This window comes from Ovis aries, chromosome 3, assembly GCF_016772045.2.
Source record: "Ovis aries strain OAR_USU_Benz2616 breed Rambouillet chromosome 3, ARS-UI_Ramb_v3.0, whole genome shotgun sequence".
Classification (NCBI taxonomy): domain Eukaryota; kingdom Metazoa; phylum Chordata; class Mammalia; order Artiodactyla; family Bovidae; genus Ovis; species Ovis aries.
In genome coordinates this window covers 118,468,066-118,494,953 of record NC_056056.1, presented here as the reverse complement: position 1 = coordinate 118,494,953, position 26,888 = coordinate 118,468,066, and the positions used below count along the sequence as shown (strand labels likewise).

At 36.5% G+C, this 26,888-nt stretch overlaps 1 protein-coding gene and 1 long non-coding RNA gene across 14 annotated transcripts in view; one reads left to right on the top strand and one right to left on the bottom strand.

Annotated features, from left to right (window-relative positions):
- METTL25 (methyltransferase like 25) overlaps window positions 1-26,888 on the bottom strand; it is a 255,197-nt gene that overhangs the window by 158,881 nt on the left and 69,428 nt on the right. For all 13 annotated transcript variants that reach the window (XR_009599880.1, XR_009599881.1, XM_060412501.1 and 10 more), the window contains exons 7-9: window positions 23,277-23,306; window positions 18,299-18,372; window positions 1,760-1,853 (exon numbers count right to left, since the gene is read on the bottom strand). Coding sequence is in view for 11 of the 13 variants with exons in the window: in XM_060412501.1 (XP_060268484.1) it covers window positions 1,760-1,853; window positions 18,299-18,372; window positions 23,277-23,306 (198 nt within the window). In the remaining 2 variants the exon portion in view is untranslated. The remainder of the gene's footprint in view (window positions 1-1,759; window positions 1,854-18,298; window positions 18,373-23,276; window positions 23,307-26,888) is intronic.
- LOC105614707 (uncharacterized) overlaps window positions 1-26,888 on the top strand; it is a 73,168-nt gene that overhangs the window by 27,077 nt on the left and 19,203 nt on the right. The gene's annotated exons all lie outside the window — the stretch shown is intronic.

The window sequence follows — 26,888 nt, the reverse complement described above, 5'->3', positions numbered from 1 at the left end:
AAGTCCTCAGTAAATGTGTGTTAGTCACTCAGTCGTGTCTGACTCTGTGACTCCACGGACTCAAGACTGCTAGGCTCCTCTATCCATGGAATTCTCCAGGCAAGAATACTGGAGTGGGTTGCCATTGCCTTCTCCAGGGGATCTTCCAGACCTGGGGATCAAACCCAGGTCTTCTGCACTGCAATCAGATTCTTTACTGTTCGAACCACAAGGGAAGCTTAGTAAATATTATCTATTAATAATATTTTAATCAGTAATATAATAAGCATACTAAGAGACATTTACTATGTTTATTATTAAAGACAAACCTGGGAAGAGAAAGCCATCAGAAAAAATAAGTGACATTTTATCTGGATTTCTGGCAAATGATAAAGCATTTTTAAGTAAAATAATATTTGTAAAAATTATGCTTAAGTTTATATTTTTAATATTACTGTAAGAAGTGGAACTGAAGTGAAATAAATATATGCACTAATTAAGACTGATGAAGAAGGACTGGTCAGTTAAAAATATATTAAAAAAAAACCAAAAACAGAAATAAAATAACTAGTATAACAGTGTTATTTTATGTTCTTATTATGTAAAACTAGAAGGATCTTCATTTTGGTGACAATAAAAATATAGAAGTCACATCAATTGCATTATTATAAGCAGTACATATACAAAAGGTAGAATAAAAACTAGTATTATTTAGTTAAGTACTTGCTATGTACAAACATTGTATTCAGTGTTTTATGTATATTAATTCATTTAATTTTTCTTGAATCCTATAAATTTGAAATGCTTTTTAATAGCTATTTTATAGAGGGCAAAGGTGACTGTACCAGCCTAATCATTTTAAGTAATAAACAACTGCAGAGTAAATGCATAATTGGTATAAAAAATAATAATATCCTTTAGCTTTGATATAACTTAACCATATCTGTATATTTTTTTTTCCGTTAAGAAATCCATTTCATTCCTTCACCACCTATTTCATTCTTGATTTCAATTTACAATCAATTCAAAATACCAAAGTGATCCAGGTTCAACTTAATATTTTATTTAATAACTCTTCTGAATCATGTTACTTTTTTCTCAGTGTTAGAGTATTTATTACCATCAGTCTATCAGCTTACTTTTTTGTCTTCAACAATATGTTCTTAATTATTTCCTTGGGCCACCTATGATGTTACAACTTTCCAAGATTCTCTCATTCGAAGACTTTTTGAATTTAAGATTTTTTTATTTTAATGACTTATACAGCCTTTAAATGGGTATGATCCCTGGGTTGGGAAGATCCCTGGAGGAGGACATGGCAACCCACTCCAGTATTCTTGCCTGGAGCATCCCCATGGACAGAGAAGCCTGGCAGGCTACTGTCCATGGGGTCACAAAGAATTGGACATGACTGAGTGACTAAGCCCAGCACAGCCTTTAAAGGCATGCAGTTTAAAATTAAAATCATCATCTTCTGCTTTACTTACAATTCACATTTGTTCTGTTTTCTTGCTCTTTAAGTCTATTTTTATTTGAGAACTAGCAGATTTTACCTGAATAAACCTAAAAGGGGAATTACTGTAGAGGTATACAACAGCTATCCACATTGGCAGGAAAGGTGAACTGGAATTAAGATAACTGAAGTTTGGTTTCAATATAATTTAGATGTTTTCCACAAGTAAGAGAAAAGTAGAAGGCAAATAATTTTGTATTATCTCAATCCATAACCCCATAGAAGTTCTTGTGTTTCTTATGAAGCAGTGGGCAATAATATACTGACCTTGGACTCATCTAACCCAAGCTTCTTTAGAGACTTTCTGACATAATCCGGAAAGGAGGAGGATTTGGAATAAATTTTACCAACATGCCGGTCACTGCAAAACAAAATCGAATCACTCTTTAGTTTTTACGATTTAAATTATAGATGATTTTAAATTCAATCAAGAAATATTTTTAAATACCTTCTTACATATTGCACAAGCTCCACATGTGATAAAAATGTAGCAATATTTTTGTGAACACTTAGTTTACATATTATAAAAAAATATTCAGGATCTGCTTTCGACAATTCCTCCAGCATACAACAGTAGAAGATAATATTATGAGAAAAAAGTTGTAAACCTAGTACAGATATTTTTAAAAGCCTCATTTTTAAAGGGTACTATAGGCCTTTCCAAAGGTTCCATTGTGCTTTACTGGCTCAGCGTCACAATGCATAGTTCATGGCAACACCTGCTAATAGTGGCAATATCCAACAGCCATGCAAGAGAACTTCCTAACTGCCAGCCCATTGAGCAAGCACCATATACTGCTGAGTTAGGTCTGACTTAGTTTCATTTGTGCCCTGCAGATTTTCATTATAGTTTAAAAGCAGAATACAAGATGGTTGGAAATTCGAATAATGCAATGCTGAAATATTGCATCTCACAATTTTGGTTGCAATTTAAGTATAATGTAAAAATCAAGAGAAGACAAAACTTACCACCTGTAAGTATCAAAAACAATGAATAAAAGCTCATTTACTCATATGTGTGTGCTAAGTCGCATCCAACTCCTTGTGACCCTATGGATTATAGTCTGCCAGGCTCCTCTGTCCATGGGATTTTCCAGGCAAGAATACTGGAGTGGGTTGCCATTTCCTCCTCCAGGGAATCTTCCCAACCCAGGGACTGAACCTGTCTCTCCTGCATTACAGGCAGATTCTTTACTTCTGAGTCACTGACTCTTGGCAGTATAAATATTAATCACTATGTTCTAGTTAGACATGAAGCTCCATCAATTCTTTCAGTGAAATATATCTCAAATATATAACTTCAACTCCATTTCTAGATGGCCACTTCAATTACACTCATTATTACCTTGGGCTCTATTATAGCTACGTCCTAAATTTAGAGCTGATGTTGGTCCCTTCATTCCTATTATGTTATTTTCTTAGAAGAATATTTTCATTTACCACTTCCCTGCTCAAAAACTGCTTTGATATACTAGTTATTTGAATAGGTACATGTTCCAGGAAGCAGAAATTATAATTTTTGTTACTTTTTGTGTTAATACTCAGATCTTATACATATTAACATATAACAGACATCATATAATAGATATGAGTATGTTGAATTGATTAAATGTGTAGCCAGAAAAATAAGTCAATATTAACTCCCTGCTTCTCATCTTAAAAAGGTTTTTAAACTTTAGTTATTTTTAATTCAAAAGGGCAAACAATTCTTTCCCATGAGATAGTGATTTTGGTTCTTATTGTGTAGGATCCATTACTACCTAATGGAGAAGCTTAAAAGAGAAAGCAGAGCATAGTACGTAAGACCGTGGCTTAGTCTGACTCTATCACCTCCATGTTTACAAAAATGTGATATTAATAGCACCTATTTGGTAAAGTCACTGTGAGTATTAAACTAGGGAATACATGTAAGATCCTCAGAACTGTGCCATGATGTGAGCTGTTTTTGTTGCTGTCATGAATGTTGCTTTGTCATAATTGGAAGCATCGTTTGGGCTCTTTGATTTCAAATGATTAAGAGCAAGGGAAAGATACTCACAGGTCAGTGCTAACCACTGTAAGCTGAAGAGAGAATGCATTGTAGTATAAGTGTAGGTACTGATTTGTTTCCTGGGTTTTATGTTCCAGATTGCTTTCAAAATAAGAGAAACACTTAAAATTTTATTTTGTCCTCATCAAGTGTAGGTATTGATTTGTTTCCTGGGTTTTATATTTCAAATTGCTTTCAAAATAAGAGAAACATTTAAACTTTTAATTTGCCCTCATCTTAAACTTTCTTCTTTCAGAATATACTACCCTTTAACTGTTACAGAATCTCACAACATGATTATTAGATTACTTTTAGTGTCTTAAGCAATAATTTGCTGCATAAGACTTTCCCCTTAATCCCTTGTTGATTTGTACTATTTCAGACCTGTTTTTAGCAATAATCATGCTTTGATTTCTTTCCGAGTATTTGTTAAGGAACAGTTCTATATGGTTTCCTTGCTGTTGGAGTTCTCTGATGCTGTGTCTGCTTTCATCATTGGTTTTGATTTCCTGTCTCATCCTGTTGTCTGCTTAGTCGTCGCCAATCCAGACCCCAACCCCTCTGCCCCCGAGGCTGGAGTTTACCCATCCATCTCCCCTCCCCCGTCCCCCCACTTGCTCTGGTCATAGCCGTGCTGTGGTCCACAGCGTGTGTCCCGTTAGTCAGGTTTGTGCTTTGTCTTCATGTCTCATTAAATGGTGTTTTTCCCCCATAGCAGTAAATTGAATTGGTGCATCACTATGCAGTTACAGGAGAAGGCAATGGCAACCCACTCCAGTACTCCTGCCTGGAAAATCCCATGGACGGAGGAGCCTGGTAGGCTGCAGTCCACGGGGTCGCACAGAGTCGGACACGACTGAAGCGACTTAGCAGCAGTAGCAGCAGCAGCAGTAAGGGAGGGGGCTTCCCTGGTGGCTCAGTAGGTACATAATCTGCCTACAATGCAGGAGACCCAGGTTCAATCCCTGGATTAGGAAAATCCCCTGGAGAAGGCAATAGCAACTCACTCCAGTATTCTTGTCTGGGAAATCCCATGGATTTCTCTATCCTGGTGGGCTATAGTCCATGGGGTTGCAAGAGTCAGACATGACTAAGTCACCACCACCACCACCACAATAAGGGAGAAAAATATCAACCAAATAGAACTAGGAAGGTGATTATTTGATCATGTTACTTCTCTTTAAATTCCTCCAGAGTTTCCCATGACCATTAGAATTAAGATCTAAATGCTTATAGTGAAAACAAAAGTCACTCAGTCGTGTCCGACTCTTTGCAACCCCATGGACTGTACAGTCCATGGAATTCTCCAGGCCAGAATACTGGAGTGGATAGCCGTTCCCTTCTCCAGGGGATTTTCCCCAATCCAGGGATAGAACCCAGGTTTCCCGCATTGCAGGCAGTTTCGTTACCAGCTGAGCCACAGGGTATAATAAGCCTTGTTCCACCTGTTCCTTGCTGAAAACCTTTCCACCACTCTTAGGACACCGCCTCTCCATCCACAATGAGAGCCTTTCCAGTTTCTTGAACACACTATGCTTCTGGCTATAAACACTATTTGTGTTACACTTCGCCCTTTACTTTTTTGCCTAGGTCATCTCAAATTCATCCTTTTCAGATTCTATCTTAAATGTTGCCTTCTTAGGAAAATCTTCTCTGGCCCTCCAGATGAAGTCAGGCTCCTGACACAGAACTTTTCCTTCACATGATTACTCTTTTAGAGTCAGTGGACTCCAAAGAGGGGTGAACATATCCCAGGGAAAAGAGAATATTAGAACTGTAACTTCTATTAAATCTTTATTGTTTTAATTTCAATTTTCCAGTTTATTTAAAAAATCTATACAACAGACTAGCAGAAAGACACAGGAATCACTTATAAACAACTATTCATTTTGGGGGTGTCTACTCAGAAATGTTTATTGACAGAGGCACGATATTTAAAAATATATGAGTTCACTGCTCTAAGCAGCTGGAGCAGAGTTTCGACCTGTTTTGCTCATGCCTATCTCTGTGCTTCTAGTCGTATCGCACATCTAGCAGGATCCTACTGCTGCTGCTGCTGCTCCTAAGGAACTTCAGTCGTGTCCGACTCTGTGCGACCCCATAGACGGCAGCTGGGATTCTCCAGGCAAGAACACTGGAGTGGGTTGCCATTTCCTTCTCCAATGCATGAAAGTGAAAAGTGAAAGTGAAGTTGCTCAGTCATGTCCAACTTAGCGACCCCATGGACTGCAGCCTACCAGGCTCCTCCATCCATGGGATTTTCCAGGCAAGAGTACTGGAGTGGGGTGCCATTGCCTTCTCCGAGGATCCTACTACATGGATTAAATAATTAAATATCTCTTGCAGGTTGCAAAAACAAAAACATCTAGTTAGACTACAACATGAGATGTGTTAATACAATAAATAGATCTATTTGCTAGTCAGGTAAACAAAATATAGGAAGGCAGGCTTACACATACAAATAAGCAAGTGTAATTTAAAATATATATATATATATATATAGAGAAAACTACTGAGAAAAATGTATAAGGAAAATGCAATGTAAACAAAACAAATAAAAACAGCTAATATTTATTTCATTTTTATGATGTGCCAGAGACTCTTTATTTATTTATTTTGCTGTGCTGGGTCTTCACTACTGTGCACAAGCTTTCTCCAGCTGTGGCAAGTGGGAGCTACTCTCTTATTGGGCTTAGTTGCCTCGCATGTGGAATCTTACCAGACCAGAGGTCGAACCCGTGTTTCCCGCACTGGCAGGCGGATTCTTCACCATTGGACCCTCAGGGAAGTCCATGCCAGAGACTCTTAAGCCCTTGGCTGCATCTACTTATTTAATCCTTACAACTATTTCGTGTGGTAGGTCCCATTATTATCCTTATTTTAAAGCTGGTGAAACTAATGAATGGAGAAGTTAAGTAAACCGCTCACGTTTTAATTCAGGAAGTCTGGCTTCAGCATCTAGGATATTAACTACTATTAAAAATATTAACTCTGGCATAGCACTTCAAAGGGCTTCCCTGGTGGCTCAGCAATAAACAGTCTGCCGGCAATGCAGGAGCCACAGGAGATGCCAGTTCAATCCCGGGGTCAGGAAGAGCCCCTGCAAGAGGGCACAGCAATTCACTCCAGTATTCTTGCCTGGAGAACCCCATAAACAGAGGAGCCTGGCGGGGTACAGTCCGTAGTGTCACGAAGGTCAGACATGACTGAAGCAACTTCAGTGCAGTGCTGTGCACATTTGATATTGTTAAATTCCAGACGAATACTGCCTACCTCTGTATTACAGGCCAACAGAAGTAGGCAGAGTCCATGTGAACCTGAGACTGAAATGAGTCTGAATGCTTGCTCTACCACTTATTTACCACTTAAAAGCCTCTCCTGTCCCTCCTTGTTTAGCAGTAGAAGGCTGAAGATTCAATAACAGAGTCTATATAGCGTGCTTGGCTCAGTATCTGACAAACACTCAGTGAATAGTGGTCATTTTCCTGTTACTGTGCTGCATTCTAGGGGTAGAATCGTCCACAATTTATGAGGGAAGACAGGTGAAGAAACGCTAGAATTCAATGTGATAAGCTCAAGATGGTGAGCAGAATACAGCTCAGTGTAGGGAGCACTTCAGCTACTGCAACTGACAAGGGGAACTTTCTTAGAGGAAGAATTGAGTTTCAAAAGGTCTCAATTTCCAACAGTATTGTGAAGGGCAATATTGATAAGAGATGAATATACAGTAACATTAAAATTAGGCCAACACTTAAAATTTAGAAATAGGTTAAACAATTTTTAAAAATTGCTTTCTTAAGGACTTCAAAGAGGTACTCTAAGGTTTACAATTTTCCATGAAATATGAAAGGATAACTGTATGAAAAAAGTTCTTTTCTAAAATTTATTAAATTTATTTGGTTTTACATAAGATTGTACTTGAAAATAGAGTGCTATTATTAAAAACGTTCTGAAAAATGGTTTTATTACTTGTATGGCTATGGAAAGAGAGGAAAGTATCAATAAGTCCATTTTGGTTTAAGAAATAAGAATATAGTATAGAAAACAGAACATCAATTTAAATATTATTACCAAAGCAACATAAGATTAAGTAGAATGAATCAGGCTTTTAGAATTTTTGGAGGTAAAAAAAGTTCCTTCTGCCAGACATGGTGCTAATACCTAAAGTCTGGGTACCTTACAAAACAATGTTCTTAAAAATAATAGTTTCAAAGAGAGTTTATAATGAAGAGTGCAACCTGCTCTTTTGCAGCTACAAGAAAAAGGACTACTTCCTTCATCAGGCTTTAGAAGAATCTATAGTTTCAAAGATAAATATTACAATTCTAATAATCAAGAAAGAAGAATAAAGAAGGGCAAGTAAAAGAAAAATCTCAATACTATTCAGAAAGTACAAGGGCAGAATAGGATTGTTAGTAAATGGAATATAGGGCAATCCCACTTTTAATTTTAATTTTTAGTAAGTGCCAATTGCATTTTTCTCATTACTTAACACTAAAGGTTGGAGTCTGCCTTTTATAATTACATATTATGACATCACAGAATCACTGTAATCTTAATTTTTGGTGACATGTGTGTAAATAAATCCTTCTCTCTGTTAATTACTTAGTATAATTAATATGTAGTAGTTTAGTCACTAAATCGTGTCCAACTCTTTGTGACCCCATGGACTGTAGCCCACCAGGCTCCTCTGTCCATGGGATTCTCTAGGCAAGAATACAGGAGTGGATTGCCATGCCCTTCTCCAGGGGACTTTCCCCACCTAGGGTTTAAACTTGGGTCTGGTGCTTTGCAGGTGGATTCTTTAGCAACAGAGCCACCAGGGAGGCCACATATATACTTATACATAATTAGTCTAATTAATATAATTGTTTTCTGTAAGAAAATGCCTAAGATCAAGGATCTGGAGGCCATCTCGTTCTGTCTCCTCTGACCTATTAAGTATCTTTGACTTCTCTTTACTGAGACTTGACTCTTATCACAGGAAAACGTTCAAGTTTTTCTGTCTGAAAAAACCAAGCAAGCACACCAAAATCCCCCACCCCACACAAAACCTCTCTCTGATCCTATATCCTAAAACTACCTACCAAAGGTGGTTGTCACATGATCAAATGATGAGTTGAGTCCCAGAAGCATTTAATGTACGTGAATTCAAGTATGTACACATGGCATGTCATGAAAAATACTGTGAGACACTTTATGTATGTATTTTATACTGTATACAGGCCAACAATATACACTTAAACATTTTACACATTTAATTATGATATTGGTTTATAATACTGAATCTATGCACTTTCCTACAGTAGGAAATGCAAGGAATTTTCATAGGTAGATTTTACTGTACATGACTCCTATGTTTCCACTGTATAGAATGGCTTTTCTATATAAATTTTCTTATTAGACCACACGCCCTTGGTTACTTGGTCCAGAAAGCGTGGGAACCATGTCAAATAATGGGTGGCAGTTGCTGTGATAAGACTACTAGACTAGTTTGCAATACTGCTTACCATCCTCCTGAGAAAGAGTAATGCTAGAATCCTTTTAATAATGCAGAGAAGCACATAGTTACCTGTTTAGTATACCTGTCTTTGTTACTCTACTATGAATGAGCTCCCTGATGGCAGGGTCCACAGATTATTTGTCAGGTTATCTTCAAGGCCTCAGACAGAGCCTCAGATCATAGACGGTAGTGTTTAACACAAAGCAGACTGATTAACAGGACAACGACAGCAGAGTAAGAGAAAATTGAGGCCATAATCCAAATTTTGGCCTCCCTGGCAACAGCACTCTTTCTCATACAGACTTCAAGAATGCTCTAATTTTAATCAAGAACTCTAAAATTGCATTGTACTAGGAAAAAACAAAACAAAACAGAACAAAACACTTGGACAAGGAGTCAACAGATCTAAATTCCAGCAGCAGTAAACAAATTAGCTCTCAGAACTTCAACTTTCTCACTGAGAAAACAGATGAAACAGAGGTAACATCTAGTTAACAGCTCAACAGAAAGACGTAAATGAGATCATGCACAATAACAGTAAATTGTAAAGGGTTACAGAAATATTAGGTAAGGTAGTGCTTATATTACTTTATAAAATTATGACTTTGGTAATATAACTGTGTTGGTATTTTATTTTTTAAATAAGTACCTTGACTTGTTATTAATAAAAGTTTTGGTTTTCTTATTGCTTATATAAGTGGCTTGACCACTTACCATGGAATGCAGTAAGGTTAAATGCAGGGATTTAAAACTGTGGTCTTCACTGGCTGTGAGGAATCTGCAAAGACTTTTAAAGGCGTACACCATTGGGGCTGATTAAAAAAAAAGGTTTCCAAATCCTCTACTTCCTTATACCCACTTTCCTTAAACTCATCTGTCTGGGAAAATGCCTGTTTTCTACATCTCCTTTCACAGATGGCCCTTCTGCTCTAACTTGGCAAAGAAAAGGCATACCTCTCACTCATATTACTATGTTGCATTGCTATGAGGTGTAAGATCCTCTGGAGAATTGCTGACAAATAGTTTCCTTACTAAAGGTATTATAAAGGCCACACCCATCTGTCTCGATAGGAGATGTATTCCAATAAAGTTTAACTGTTCATATTTAATAACTAAAAATAAAAGCTTTAAATTTATGTTGTCTACATGTCTAAATATTTATGTAACAATAACTTGATCCTAAATAATTTATTCTTTAACATTTAGAGCTTTGACAGGTATAGGAAATTTTGTCATCAGGTAGACATGACATAAAAGTAACAGGAGAGCAAGGACTAGTCACCAAAAGGAAAGGATGTTTGTTGCACTATGTTCCAGTTTTGGATTTAAAAGGTCCGTCTAGTCAACGCTATGGTTTTTCCAGTGGTCATGTCTGGATGTGAGAGTTAGACTGTGAAGAAGGCTGAGAGCCGAAGAATTGATGCTTTTGAACTGTGGTGCTGGAGAAGACTCTTGAGAGTCCCTTGGACTGCAAGGAAATCCAACCAGTCCATTCTGAAGGAGATCAGTCCTGGGTGTTCTTTGGAAGGAACGATGCTAAAGCTGAAACTTCAGTACCTGGCCACCTCATGTGAAGAGTTAACTCATTGGAAAAGACCCTGATGCTGGGAGGGATTGGGGGCAGGAGGAGAAGGGGACGACAGAGGATGAGATGGCTGGCATCACCGACTCGAGGGACATGAGTTTGAGTGAACTCCGTGAGTTGGTGATGGACAGGGAGGCCTGGTGTGCTGCGATTCATGGGGTGGGTCGCAAAGAGTCGGACTCGATTGAGCGACTGAACTGAACTGAACTGAACTGAGACTTACTGTATATAACAGAAAATACTCCATAGTATTCTATAATTGACTATCAACAATATATGTGATATTAAACAAAATAATCAAAACAATCTTATTTTGCTACTGTCATTTCCTTTGGAACTGAAAGACAAATGATCAAATAATCATACTAATCACAAATGAGATCCACAGATGAGTTATAATAATTATTTTCAAGATTCTTCTGTGCTTCTTAGAGTATGCCCCATAAAACATTTAGTGCTACAAATTTTAATTACGTGTGTGTATAGTTTTGAGAGAAAAAATATCATATGAGCAAATAAACATGTTTCAACAAAGTTCAATAGATTAGTTTTAATAATAATAGCAATCACTCACTATGTTCCAGGCACTATTTTAAGCACTTTATATATACTAACTTACTTTTCACAACATCTCTTTGAGGTAGGTACCATTTTTCACTCCAGTTTACAGATTGGAAAACTGAAGCAGAAAGACATTAGGTCATGTGCCCAAGATCACAGTGTTATCACCCAGCGAGGATGGGGCGGTGCTGTTAGCCATCACACCCTGCTGTCTCTCCGCAGACTACTGAGAGTTTAAAACAAAAATATGCATTTGAATCTTAAACAGGACGACAGTGCATGAAGCATTTACTTGATCAAGAAATTCTTTTCTCTCAAAGATTTTTACAGAATCACGGCTCTTCAGACAAGTCTGAAGAATACTCTTATAGAGTAATCAGGATCTGATTTATCTTTCTTCAAAGGCATTTCTAAAATACTCTGGAGCCAGATTACAAGGTTCCATGACTTGTGAATGAAACCAGCCAAACAAAAATCATTTGAATTGGGAAATGATCAGAGACAAGTAAGTAAAACATTCAGTATATTATGCGTAGCATAAGAGCTAATGAGAAGCTGATGACAGAGGAAAGAAAGTGGATATAAAACGTTACAGGGGAGTGACGGTGGGTGTCATAGAGAGGATAATTTTGAGTGAAGAACTGAAGGACAGTCAGCTAGCCATGTGGCTATCTGGTGATGATATTCCAAGCAGAGAATGCATTACAGGGAAATGCCTTAAAGCAGAGAGTATTCCTGTTATTTTTAAGTAATAGCAAGGAAGGCAGCACAGACACAAATGAATGGGAAATTAGTGTAAATGAAATCAGAGTGATAATGATAGCTCCATCATATAAGGCTTTGTAGGTCATAGTGAAAATAATCAGCTTTACTTCCACATGAATAAGAATCCATAGGAAGATTGTGAGGAAGATCTCACTTAAAAGTATTAACAGGATCACTCTGGCTATTGTGTTGAGAATAGACTCAACAGGGCAAAAACAGAAGCAGGAAGAGTAATTAGGAGGTTACTGTAGTCATCTAAATGAGAGACGATGGTGGCTTAGAGTGGAGTGCCGGTCCTGAGGGTGGTAAGAAGTGGTAGCATGTTAGATATGTTTAATTAGAGAGACTACGAGATCGCTGGACTAGATTGAGGCAGTGAGAGAGAGAGGGGTCAAAACTGTCTCCAGAATTCCTGACCAGAACAACTAGAAGAACTGGACTATGGTGAGTACAGTCCACAGGGTCGCAGAGTCAGACACAACTTGAAGGAACAAGAACAATTAGGCTACAGATTTGAGATGCATCAGCATAAGACGGTATTAAAAGCCACGTGATGTGATGAGATGACATGGCTAGTGGGGACAGAAGAAAGCACTTTTAACAATGAGTGCTTTCAAAGAGGAGAGGAGTCAGCAAAATAAACTGGGGGGAGAAAAAGGAATGAAACAAAAGAATGAAATGAAAAAAGCGACTAACTTAAGAGGGGCTTTCTCTAGCATGTAAGAAAAAGTGCTTCTGTAAAAAGTAGTAGACCGTGTGAAATACTGATGGCAGGCTAGGTAAGATGAGGACTGAGAACTGACCACAGGATTTAGCCATATGGGGTCACTGTTGTTGTTGTTCAGTTGCCCAAATTCATGTTCCACTGAGTCAATGATGCTATCCAGCCATCTCATTTTCTGTCAACCCATTCTCCTCCTGCCTTCAATTTTTCCCAGCATGAGATTCTTTTCCAATGAGTCAGCTCTTTGCATCAGGTGGCCAAAGTATTGGAGTTTCAGCTACAGCATCAGTTCTTCCAAAGAGTATTCAGGGTTGACTGCCTTTAGGATTGACTGGTTTGATCTCCTTGCAGTCCAAAGGACTCTCGAAAGTCTTCTCCAGCACCACAGTTTGAAACTGTCAGTTCTTTGGCACTCAGCCTTCTTTAAGGTCTGATTCTAACATCTGTACATGACTACTGTGGGGTCACAAGTGATCCTAAAAAGGGGAGCTTGATGGAGTGATGGAAGTAAAGTCTCATTGGTATTCAAGCAAAAATGGGAAAGAAATTGGCAGCCCTTTCAAGGATTTTCCCAGTAAAGCAAAGAAGAGATATGAGATAGTAGTTGGAGGGGAAAATGGGTTCAAAGAGGATTTTCAGAATCAGTGTTCTTAACCATGATGATATATGACTTCATTAAATAAAGCTAAAAACTGGCCACCAGGGCTCACTAGGTGGCAGAGGAGCAGACACAATTACTAATTGTACATTTAGACTGGATAAGAGCAATGAATCAAACAGATTAAGTACTATGGGAGAAGAGAGTGAGAAGGAGAAGAGTAAGATACTAGAGATGCTTTCTAAACTGAGTTCTAAGGAAACCCAAGGATTTTACCTGCCAGAGGTCAGGGGAGGAAAGGATGGCAGGAATGGGGAGGTGAGGATTTCAAGTAGGCAGAGGAGCTCTAAGAACACACAGGAGGTGCAGAATTAATTGCATGGGAAATGAATAATCTAGTGTACAAACGATGTGTACGAGCAGCTGCTTAGGGTGCAGAGAAGGAAGAAAGGGGTGACTTAGGCTGGAAAGGACATCAGTGACACCTGAGAAATGGCCCTGAATGCCATAATAAGGATATGTTAGTTTTTGAGTATGAAGAAGAGGAATTATCAAACATACTGAAGTAAGAAAAGTGACATGACTGTTTCTGAAAGATAAATGATGGGATCTGAAGAACAGACTGAAAGGGGGCCCTCTGTCAGAAGAAGGCATGTTTAGCATGCTAAAGAGGAATGAGCATTCCTTCTTTTAATAAAAGTGAATGCAGTAGATCTAATTAAAATTCTACTCCAGTGAATCCAACACCATCCACATGCTGGCCACAAAATGAAGAACATGGCTTACTTGCGGCATTTTCCAAAGAAGCAACATCAGTGTAGGAAATTTTAGGAAAAGGTAGAGATATACTCAATAAAATAAGCAGAAAGTATCAAAATTCAGTTTCTCTATCATCACAAAATATTTATGAAATTATTTATTTTGTGCCTTTTATATGCTAATATATACTGAAAGACAAGGAAACTTTAAGTATTTTTTAAGACTTATAAAATTTTGCTGAAAATGGAAATCCCTTAAGGAAGTACCAAAAATCTTCAAACTACTTTTCAATTGAAAAGATACTGACTTGCTGATTTGACCACACGTTAGGGACTAAATAATTACCATTAATTTTGTGAGCCAGTGTTGATGACCTGGCTTTTCAAATATTTATCTGATTACTTCAAAATCATAATGAAAATTAAACTAATTAATAATTACAGGGATCAGAAATGATGTATTTCTTATATAGCGGTTTACAGTACTCAGTATGAAAAAGAATTATAAAGTATATATATCTATTTCTCTGTCCTCTTTTGAAGTGTTCTGAAGGATTTTTAATTCCATGAAGTGCTTTCTTTGGCATTTTAGTCCCTTAGAAAGTTTCCAGATAAGGACTAATTATAACATCTTAAAAATTATACAAATTATTAAGTTTTAACATAAATGTTAAATGCTAAGTCACAAGTACAATCAACAGAGTAAAGATACTCTGTTAATTTAAGTTCATGAAAAAAGTCTACTTCTAATATAAACAATTATACTTTCAGAACAATGTTTCAAGTATTCTGAAGTGGGATATCACTTGAAGACAATATATTTTAGTTAGCAAGGAAAATTAAATAAAATGCAAAAGGAATTATTAAGTGATTTTATTCCTATCTTTAGTACTCTTGCTGGCTCGAGATTCCAATCAAGGTAACCTTGTTACATTGCTAATACAAGGAGACCTATAACTCAACTCATATTAAAAATATCCCAAAGAATTTACAAGGAGACCTGTAACTCAACTCATATTAAACATAGTCCAAAGAGAAGCATGGGATAGTGAAAACATTTGTGGACTACAAATTTGGTCCTAGTTGTGGTTCTTTTAAGCTGTATGACTTAAGACAAGCTTTTAATCAGTTTATCTTAATTTTCCTTATTACTACAATAAAGTGATTACAATAGATACTAGGGATATAATATGTAGCTCAACTAACCCTGAGGTGTGGCCTGAAACGAGATTATAATTTTATTACTACTGCATAAAAACAAGGATTTAAAAAATACAGTGTGTATGTCAATAAAACGAACTCCTGTAAGCAATACCAAATCTGAGAAACAGAACATTACCAGTCTTTAGAAATTCCTATGTGCCCCTCGCCTTCCCCACCTCATCACTCTGTGTACTCAACTGCCCTCCCTCCCACAGGATGCTACACCACTGAATAAGGCTTGTGTTTATCATTGCTATGCTTTTCTTGATTGCTTACCACATATTTCATATTCCTGCATAATTATACAGTTGTGCTTGTTTCCAAATTATAAGAATGGATCCATCCTACAGGAATTTTTCTATAATGTTTACAATATTCATTCACTTTGATGCATGTAGTTGTAATTCATACATTTTCACTAAGACACAGTATTCTACTACAGTTTATCCATTCTCCTATTAATGAAATTTTTGTTCATTTTATTCACTCTGTTTAGATTACTGCTCTTATAAACACTGCTGCTATTTATCATTTTTCGGTTAATGCTGATATTGTTGCTTTATTCTATTTATTTTCTTAAATTCGGTCACACTGGACATCTTGTGAGACCTTAAATCCTTGATTGAATCAAGGATTGAACCCAGGCCCTGGCAATGAAAGCACTAAGTCCTAACTGCTGGACTGCCAGGGAACTTGCCTTTTGTATATCTAAGAAATGGCATCTGGGGAAGAATGAAAATCTAAAGCTGAGCTCATTTCTCTTGGTTTCCATCTTCTCCTAAATATCTTTAATTTCCTTTCTAGTATCTGATGTTCACCAGCCAATTAAAAACAAATTTAAATACACACATACACACAAACACACATACTTGTATACACTCACCACACACATGCATATGTACACATCTCAGCATTTTCAGCTTTTCTCAGACGGAGAGTTGGCTCTAATTACTTAGTCTGCTGTTCTTGGATGTGGGTTTCTCTTATTTTCTTTGGTTTTTGCATATGCCATCCTGACTAGATTATGAAAGACTCCTATGTGGATACTAGATCCATAGTATGCATTCAGAACTTGATAGACTGCCTGCCACACAATAAACAATCCCTGTGTCAAAAATGTAACAAGTACAAATCTTGGCAACTTGTAAGAATGTGTGGCTTGATACTGGGAAAAGAAAATAAGCAAACATCATTTCAAGATTCCTAAAGATTGATAATGGCCATGACATTCCTCAGAAAGGACAAAAGAAGTCAAAGGACTGAAGAAACAGCGATAGAATCGGGGGGAAGCTGACTTTGTTTTTTGGCTATGGCTGAATCTGGTGTATTCGAGTCAAACTGAGAAATGTAGATTGGAACTTCAGAAAAGAGGTATGAGCTGGATACATGATGTAAGTTATCTCTTATTACAGTATTTGCTAAGAGAAAGAAGAAATATAAAGAGACAGCAGCTGAGTATAAAACACTAGAGAATTTCTAGAAACACCAAGGGGCTAAGTAAGAAGAACACTTAAAGAAGAAAGATGAGTGTTGAGAGTAGGAAGAGGAAACTTAGAGGAATGTAGCTTAATGCAAGATAATGAGGAAGGCAGTCTGGGAAAAGCAATTATTGCATGATCAAATGTGGCTGAAAGGTTAATAAAGGTCTGGAATGAAAAAAGTATTATAATAAATAACACCTATTCAGTAATCAAGGCAGGCAAGAATGTGGAGGGTTGGAGAGATTTGAATTTTTAAGTGAGAAGAAAGGTTTAGGAAAGAGTTTAGATGATTTTAAGCAGGCATTAAGAGAACAACAGAACAACAGACACACTAATGAATAGATCTGAGGGCTTAAAGGAAGGCAGGCAGACAATATGTGAGTGAACATGAATTTGCACAATTTTGTGACTTTCGCCAATAAGGTTAACATCTTGGGGTGAGAAAGAAATCCGTTTTCTAGAAAGAGAAAGGAATTAGTTTAGAGGAAACCATGAGAAATTCATTTCTTGACATTTTGAAGATTAATATTTGGAAAAGAGAATGGATAGTGGGATACAGATCTGGGAGTTAACTACATAGAAATGACAATTTAAATTAATGGCATATGTAGATATTTACATGGCATAATTTTTTTAGTTAAAAAAAAAGACCTTTTTCTTAGAGAAATTATACCTAGTTGAAAATATTAATAGCTTCCATTCCTATTAATGAGTTTGGATTTGTTTTTGTTTTTGAGAACTTGAAAACTATCCTATTTTAATTTTAAGAATAATTCCATTATAACCAAATGGCAATAAGAATCCTAAAATTATAACTATTAGGAATAAACTCACGAAACCCAAAGGGATTGCAGATATATGCTTGAGTATAGCAGTTGTTAAACCACTATTATGAAAAACTCTCCTAACCCTTGCCTTTGTGTATAGGCAGTTATTATCTGGGGGAAACACAAACAAAACAAAACATATGCAGGGCTACTATTTTACCAGTAGAGACATGAATGGCCACAATGGCTGTTTAAAATTGATATCTGTTCTAATTACTTAAGTTTCATGCTCCAGTGGTTGTGAAACTTTTACGATATAACCTCTGCTCATATTTGGGCTTCCCAGGTGGTGCAGTGGTAAAGAATCCGCCTGCCAATGCAGTAGACACAAGAGACGCAGATTCAATCCTGGGGTTGGGAAGATCCCGTGGAACAGGAAATGGCAACCCAATCCAGTATCCTTGTCCGGAGAATTCCATGGAGGAGCCTGGTGGCCTATACAGTCCATGGGGTCACAGAGAGTTGGACACGACTGAGCACTTGCACACAAATACACACACACCTGCTCATATTATATTCACTGAATTACTAATATATAACATTTCATTACTTCTCACACTCTAAAGTGCATGTTACATATATAACCATATATAACTTTATCATCATAACAACCTTTCAGTACAAAAGGGAATCATTAGAACTCTTATTTCATGCTCAAATTCAAAGCCGCTTCTACTAATAACAGTGACCCTGAATAAATTCACCTGAAAATGAACAGTCGCTTTACTTATAACACAGAATAGTTATTATTATTGAAACAAAATCATCATACCATTTGGTGATGCCATAACACTCTTTAATAATATCCTGGAGTACGGCACGATAGAAGAGGGACTCAGTAGGCAGCTAAAAAAAAGCAGATACATATGAGCATAAGAAACAACTAAAAAACAGAAATTAAATCAATGCTTGAGAGTCGGGACCATAACTGAATGTTAGAAACCTGAGTTTGTTGTTAACATAGAGGATAATATTATTACTTTTCTATTCTAAATAAAATGTACCTGGGGGCTAATTCTCACTGAGAAAATAGAAGAAACTATAAAAGAAGTAGTAGTGAATGAAGTAGAAAAGGAATAATCAAAGAAAAATGAGCTAACGTCCCAAATGGAGTGCTTACCATTTAAAAACGTAGAAATAAACTTTCACAACTGCATCAGCACTGTGTAAGACAGAAGTAGGGTGTGTGCAAAAGAGCAGAGAATGTGGGTCTTTCCTCATAGATGTGGATTAGAGATTTAACCTAGGATGCTGAGCCAGAGAGGAAAGGCACTACACTACATGAGGACATTCCAAAATATGGTCATTTCCAAGGGAAAAAGAAGTGCGAAGTGTCCATGAAGGTCCAAAGGTAGGGAAGAAGGTCTTAGTGATGCATAATAGTTTCAAAGAAGTAGAGAGTAATAAAGTACTATACATAAAAGAAAAATGCTTCACCGCGACAATGTAAGATGTACTCTTACACTAAGAAACTGTAAATAGTGGCCAAAGACCTTTTAATACTGATAGTACAGAAAATTCAACACAAATATCAGGAACAATAACCCTGTTTCCATGCCAAGTTACTGTTGAAAAAAAAGAAAAACAAGCAAGTATGGAAGGAGGTCAACAATAATTGAATACCTCTGAGTAGTCAAATAAGGTAAAAACTGTTTTAAAGATAAAGTTCAATGAAACGTGCATATCTAATGAGTTATCCTTTTGTAACTTCAATTCTCCTTCTGAGCCCCACATTGTTACTATCATTTGTTTTCAACTATCTGGTCCCATCACTTCATAGGAAATAGATGGGGAAACAGTGGAAACAGGGTCAGACTTTATCTTTTGGGGCTCCAAAATCACTGCAGATGGTGATTGCAGCCATGAAATTAAAAGACGCTTACTCCTTGGAAGAAAAGTTATGACCAATCTAGATAGCATATTCAAAAGCAGACACATTACTTTGCCAACAAAGGTCCATTTAGTCAAGGCTATGGTTTTTCCAATGGTCATGTATGGATGTGAGAGTTAGACTGTAAGGAAAGCTGAGTGCCGAAGAATTGATGCTTTAAAACTGTGGTGTTGGAGAAGACTCTTGAGAGTCTCTAGGACTGCAAGGAAATCCAACCAGTTCATTCTAAAGGAGATCAGCCCTGGGTGTTCTTTTGGAAGGAATGATGCTAAAGCTGAAACTCCAGTACTTTGGCCACCTCATGCGAAGAGTTGACTCACTGGAAAAGACTCTGATGCTGGGAGGGATTGGGGGCAGGAGGAGAAGGGGACAACAGAGGATGAGATGGCTGGATGGCATCACTGACTCGATGGACGTGAGTTTGAGTGAACTTCGGGAGATGGTGATGGACAGGGAGGCCTGGTGTGCTGCGATTTGTGGGGTCGCAGAGTCAGACACGACTGAGCGACTGAACTGAACTGAACTGAACTGAACTGAGAACACGTTGGATTCAAGTGGAGTTTAGCAGAAAATAAACATTTTGCCTACGTGCTGAGGCAGGAAACCTGTTCTACTGCCCTGCTTCCCCATTTAAGATCAAGTTCCTACACTGTGTGTCCCAGAGGCTGAGACTAAAAAAAATTCTCAAGTTGGCAGTTGAGAGTCAACCATTATTTCTTGGGTCTTTACCTGATGGCATTGCCTTCTTATGTCACTGGAGAACATCTGACTTGTAGGATCTTGAGAGAGTATTTTGAACACAAGTTATATGCTCACTGGATGGTGGGACCAGTGAGAAGGGTGTTTCTAGTAGGAAATGGTATTAGTAATACCACAGTTTCCAACCCAACTCCTAAATGACTCACTGAAAAACAGACATATACATACTTGAGTGCCCACACTAAAATTTATAACCTTCAAAAGGCACACTCCTTATACAAAATTTCTTTCCAAACACAACTCCTTGACTTACGACAAAATCTCTGATTTATAAACTTTCATTTCCTGAAGAGTTTTCCAAAAATTTCATTAAGAATTTCCCATCTCTGGATATATTTTCTATTTGATAGTTTTTGATCTTGAGTAATTGTTTTCTGCAGTACCTACAGTCTCTATTATCTGTCCCCCATTTCCCCCAAATCCTTTCAGTTCTCTCACAGAAATGTTGAAATCCCTTTTCATACATTAATACCTACTCATACTGTTCTACTGAAATTCAAGATATTCTGGGAAATATTTAATGAAGTGAAATATTAGAATTATAGTTGCTTACAAAATTAATTTTTTTATTAGTTATAATAGATAGGAGTTTCAATTTTATGTAAATTTTATATAAAATTCCTAAAAATATTGAAGCTGTTGTTTGAGCTGAGGAAGCCTGGATCTGATGTCCCATTACCAAGCCACAATGCTATTTTGCTTCTTCCACATTTTGGCAAAGATGGGGTATCATCAATTTTTTTATTATACACTTTCATGTAGGAAAGCTGAGAAGAAACTCTTAAAGCACTCCTTTCCCATGCCTTTTAGAAAAATTATATAAAATGATATTCAGATAATTTAGAAATACATGTATATTTATTTATAATTAAAAACTGACTATATAAAGGCCACCAAAACCCCAAGAAACATACTTTAAGCAAGAGAACATACAACCATGGAATGCACAGAGGAATACAAACAGGATAGAATAAATCACCATTCCCCAGTAACCCTGAGTAAAGAACTTTACAGCTGTTTCCTAAGAGAAAGGAAAGAGAGTTATGAAGTGCCTTCGAATGTGCACTCCTACAATAACTGGGACTATCCATCCTGGTAAATACAGATGGGGGTAAGTGGGAAAGAAGTCAACATCTTCCGAGCAGCCTATGCCTGACTATTCCAGGAAAAAGCTGGATGTGCCTCAGAGTTTACTTTCTTTCCTTTGCAGATGATAAATCAACTTAACACTTTAATGAATTTTAAAATGAGAGGGAGCAGACAGAGGACACTCTTAAAGGACGTATATGTATATTAAGACATACATGTTACAGGTCTAGTAGACAGGGCACTAAGCTGGAAAAACTCTACAATTAATTGAACTAGAATGTACTATTAAACTTGTGCTCTGTATCATGTTCTCATGTAAGTTTGGGGAATACTTAACTCACAAGATGGGCTGTAAACATGAAGCACTTGGGCAACTGAAGAGCAGAGCACAAATGCACTGGGGCATTACTATGATTAACGCTGTTTCCTCTTCCAGACCCCTAAGGAACCACTGTTTTGATCTGTACTATAGTCAAGAGCTTGGGCTCCAGAGTCAGAGATTCAAATCTCACTGTTCACTACTTAACAGTTTTCTTGTGTGTATTGTGAGATAATAGTCCCCACCTCAGAGGCCATGTATGTGGCACTTTAATTGATAAAGCAAACTTCGAACTGAACTTTGGTAAGCACTGTATGAAACTAAGTTTTCATTTTCATGATCATAATTAATCACCTAAAACAGTAACAAGAGTTGATATGTATTGAACACTTACTATGTGACATTGTTTTAAGCATTTTACATCTTTCACTCACTTAATTCTCACAAAAACTCTATGAGAAAGGTATTACTATTACTCTTAGTTTTATGATTGTTACTATGTGTATTTTACAGATAAAGAAATTAAGCTGTGGAGAAATCATGATGTGTCCCCAGCTCACTAAGCCAGTAACTGATGTAAGACAGGACACAAATCAGCCATCAGAGGCTAAAGCCTACATGCTTAAAGTATGCTCGAATGTCTTCAAAAAATCAGTTTTTGTCAGTTTTTAGGTAGCTACAATCAATATTTTTTAAACTGTGCTCAGTCGTGTCCAACTCTTTGCAGCCCCATGGACTGTGTAGCCCGCCAGGTTTCTCTATCCATAGAATTTTCCAGTCAAGAATACTGGATTGGGTTGTCATTTCCTCCTCCAGGGGATCTTCCCAACTCAGGGATCGAACCTGGCATCTCTTGTGCCTCCTGCATTGGCAGGCGGATTCTTTACCACTAGTGCCACCTGGGAAGCTCCTACTTAAAAAAAAAAAAAAAAATCCACACAAAGTTCTTAGCATTGTGTCTGACCCAAAGTAAGCACTCAGTAAATGATACCTGTTACTACTGATATACTATTACCATATATAAAAATTAAAATTGACATGTTAATACTCTGAAAAGAAGCTAAAAAGAAATCTCTAAAATTTAGGTCCAGTAAGAAAATTTTGTGATAAATTTAAAAGGAACTCTTTAAAAAAAAGTTACAAACATTAAGACATTTCATAAATCATAAAGTAGAGGATAAAGCAATTACATTGAATACATTTAACATCTGTTTATATATAAAGACTCATTTGGTTGTTGCAACTAATGACTAATGAAGTCAATTAAAAAAAAAAGTTAAAAAACAACCAAATAAAATGTGTGCTTTGAACTATAGTTAAAAAATAAATTCAATGCTATACCTGGTTTTTCTTTGCTTGAACTAAGCCCATAAAAGCTTGAAAGTCAGCAACAACATTCTTCAGAAATATTTATAGACTGTTTAATATAATATGAAGAAATGAGACCCTAGTATAAGAGTATAATGTAGAAGTTTTCCTAAAAGCTTAATTTTCTTTTCCTGAGCGTTCAAGTCTCTTTTATAATAAAGTAAACTTACAGAAAATGTGTAAGTTTGAATATGAAGAGGAGACAAGAAAAGTGAGTATTAAAATCCATCAGGTTTTAGGTTCACTAGCAGGTCAAGTATGAAGAGCACTTTGAGAAAACCTATCACTTTCATCAGCTGGATTAGAGTAAACACTCTCACTTACCCCTTGGCCAACTGCAACCCGCTCCAGAGCCTTTAAGGAGAAAAAAATAAGACAAAGATAGTTGATATGTTTAGTCTTATCTTATAAAACTTATAAACACATTATATGAGGGCTTGCAAAAGAGACATTTAAAGAGATTAATTAACTGATAACATAATAGTTTATACACTTACAAGTGTTAATATCATGAAGGAATGCTAACTGGTACACTTGTATAATTTAGGGCTGCTATATGCATGCGTGTCATGCACACAAACACATACACACTGCAACTGTGTACACTCTTTGAACTTAGAAGGAATTAGAAAACAGGAAAGATAAAGACACATTCTTGGCTCTCTTTTATTGTAGCTAAAACAAATAAATCCAAAGCTATTATAATATATACATAATAAACATAATTTATATGCTATGTTTTATTTTCTTCCAATTTTTAAAAAACATATAATTTTATCTTTTATTAACTAAAAGTATATTGAACAAATTATGGTTGAAATCTTAGCTTACAAAAGTACATGATTTTGGTCTGCATGGTCTGCAAATTCAAATCAAATTCACATATGATCAACTCACTTTAAGAGAAAGTAATACATATTTTTACAATTTTACATGTAGTTGGTTTTACATTTGTATTTATTTAAAATATAAAATATTTTTATAAAACATTTCCTAGTATTTCTAATAAATAGTCATAATACAATATACATGAAAGATTTGTTATAATTTAAATATGAAATAGAGCCTTCTGAAACTTTCTGTTTTTTTTTAGAAACATACATTTCCACACTTACGTTGTTTTATAACTGAATCACATGAAAATATTTTAACTAAAATTTTATTTTTAAAGCTTTAATTAGAAAATATTTCAAACATAAAGTAGTAAAATGTAACAGATTTGCATATACTTCTTAATTAAAGACTCATATTTGCTTCAGACGCCTATGTCTTCTTAAATATTACTTTTTAGATTTAGCTGAATCATGTCCTTTTAAAGCTGAAAGAAAATTTACAGATTATCCGAAGTGCAATTTTTGCAGATGCACAAGGTCACTGACAATGAAAGGAACTTGCCACAAGTTGCAAAGTTAGTTAGCAGGTGAGTGGGAACTAAAAACTTGTTTTCCAAATCCCAATTTACTTTTCATGATCTCATGTCATGACGATTTAGTGGGAAAATGAGCTCATGTTATGAAAGTTTGCTTCACAGAAATTGTTTGAAGAAAAAAAAGGAACTTTTCCATTGACTTCAAGGATACCTTCACTGAACATCAAGAGCAAGCGTGTTATGAATACAGAAGATGATTATTAAATAATAAACTTTTTATTTCACATTGGGTGTTCATTGGAAGGACTGATGCTAAAGCTGAAACTCCAGTACTTTGGCCACCTCATGTGAAGAGTTGACTCATTGGAAAAGACTCTGATGCTGGGAGGGGTTGGGGGCAGGAGGAGAAGGGGACGACCGAGGATGAGATGGCTGGATGGCATCACCGACTCAATGAACATGAGTTTGGGTGAACTCCGGGAGTTGGTGACGGACAGGGAGGCATGGCGTGCTGCAATTCATGGGGTTGCCAAGAGCTGGATACGACTGAGCGACAGAACTGACTGAACTGAATAGACAATTCTCTGGTAGCTAAGATGGTAAAGAATCTGACTGCATTGCAGGAGACCTGGGTTTGATCCCTTGGTTGGGAAGAGACCTGGGTTTGATCCCTTGATTGGCAGGAGAGAATAGCAACCCATTCCAGTATTCTTCTCTGGAGAAATTTATGGACAGTGGAAGCCTGGTGGACTACGGTTCTTGGGATTGAAAAGAGTCAGCCAGACATGAAAAGAATCAGTCAGACATGACTGAGTGACTAATATTATAGCCAATTAACAATACTGTGACAGACACGTTTTTAATTATATATTATTTGGTGTCAATACAAATATCATATAGCACAGGGCTATTTTTGGTATGTGTTATTGATGAGTTTATTTTAGAAAACCAAATGTTAACTTTTGATTACATGATAAAAGATAGACAGGTAGGTAATAAACAGTTTCTTACAAATATAAAAATTTTTCTTGGCCAATAAATATAGATGATGAAGAGAATATACTTAGTATTCATTTCATACTAATATAAAATATTTTGAAATTTTATCAGGCTAAAAGTATGCTGATAAAATTACACTAATATAATTCATTCCCCCCCCCCTGGTTAGTACCCTTAACAATTCATCTGAAAGCGTTACCAGAAAGATATCTCTCTGTCTCACTCTCTCAATCCTTTAAGCTCTGAATATTTATAGAAAAGGTGAGTTATGAGAAAAAAGGCAATGAAACAAGAAACACCAAAAAAATGTTCCTTAGACTTTCTAAGTTTAGTCAATAAAAGAAATCCCTATGAGTAAAGACAAGGATAGAGCTAGAAGGAAAGGGGTATTCCATAAGAAGCTGACATTAGTCAGGCAAAGTGGTTGATAAATTCTTTATTCTAGAATTTACTTTTCAAAAACCCTTCTTTATGGTTTGCTGAATGTTTAGTTACAGCAAACAATTTTGTTTTGTTAATATACTATATTCTTTTATCTTTCTAAGGGATATTAATTGCTATTATATATTATTTTAGATAGTATCTCTTTTTATTTTGGATTGTTTTCTCCAAGTTGCTTCTTTCCTATTTGTTTATCTGATCTCTATTCTTTCCTGTTAGACTTTCTTAGACAGCTAATGATTCTTGGCCGTCTGCTGATAATTAAAATGTGGGTATCATAAACTTGAACAGAAGCACTGTGCTTATGAGAGGACTATTAATTGCAGACCTCACAACAAAGGTCCTATTTTATTGTAAAATTTCTAATGCCAGTATCTTCAGTCTTTTCTCTTAGGCTAGTCAGATTCCCTACAAAAAGACTATTTCAATTTCTTCTTGCTTAGAGGAATCAGCAAACTAAAATGGACAGGAATGGGCAAATTTAATTCAGATGACCATTATATCTACTACTGTGGGCAAGAATCCCATAGAAGAAATGGAGTAGCCCTCATAATCAACAAAAGAGTCTGAAATACAGTACTTGGTTACAACCTCAAAAATGACAGAATGATCTTGGTTCGTCTCCAAGGCAAGCCATTCAGTACCACAGTAATCCAAGTCTATGTCCCAACCATGGATGCCAAAGAAATTGATCTGTTCTATGAAGACCTAGAGGACCTCCTAGAACTAACACCTAAAAAAGATGTTCTATTCATCATCGGGGATTGGAATGTAAAAGTAGGAAGTCAAGATATACCTTGAGTAACAGGCAAGTTTGGTCTTGGATAACAAAATGAAGTAGGGCAAAGGTTAACTGAATTCTGCCAAGAGACTGCATTAGTCATAGCAAATACCTTTTTCTAAAAACACAAGAGATGACTTTATACATGGACATCACCAAATGGTCAATACTGAAATCAAACTGATCACATTCTTCGTAGCTGAAGATGGAGAAGCTGTATATAGTCAGCAAAAAACAAGACCTGGAGCTGACTGTGGCTCAGATCATCAACTTCTCATAGCAAAATTCAGGCTTAAACTAAAGAAAACAGGAAAAACCCCTTGGCCAACCAGGCATGACTTAAATC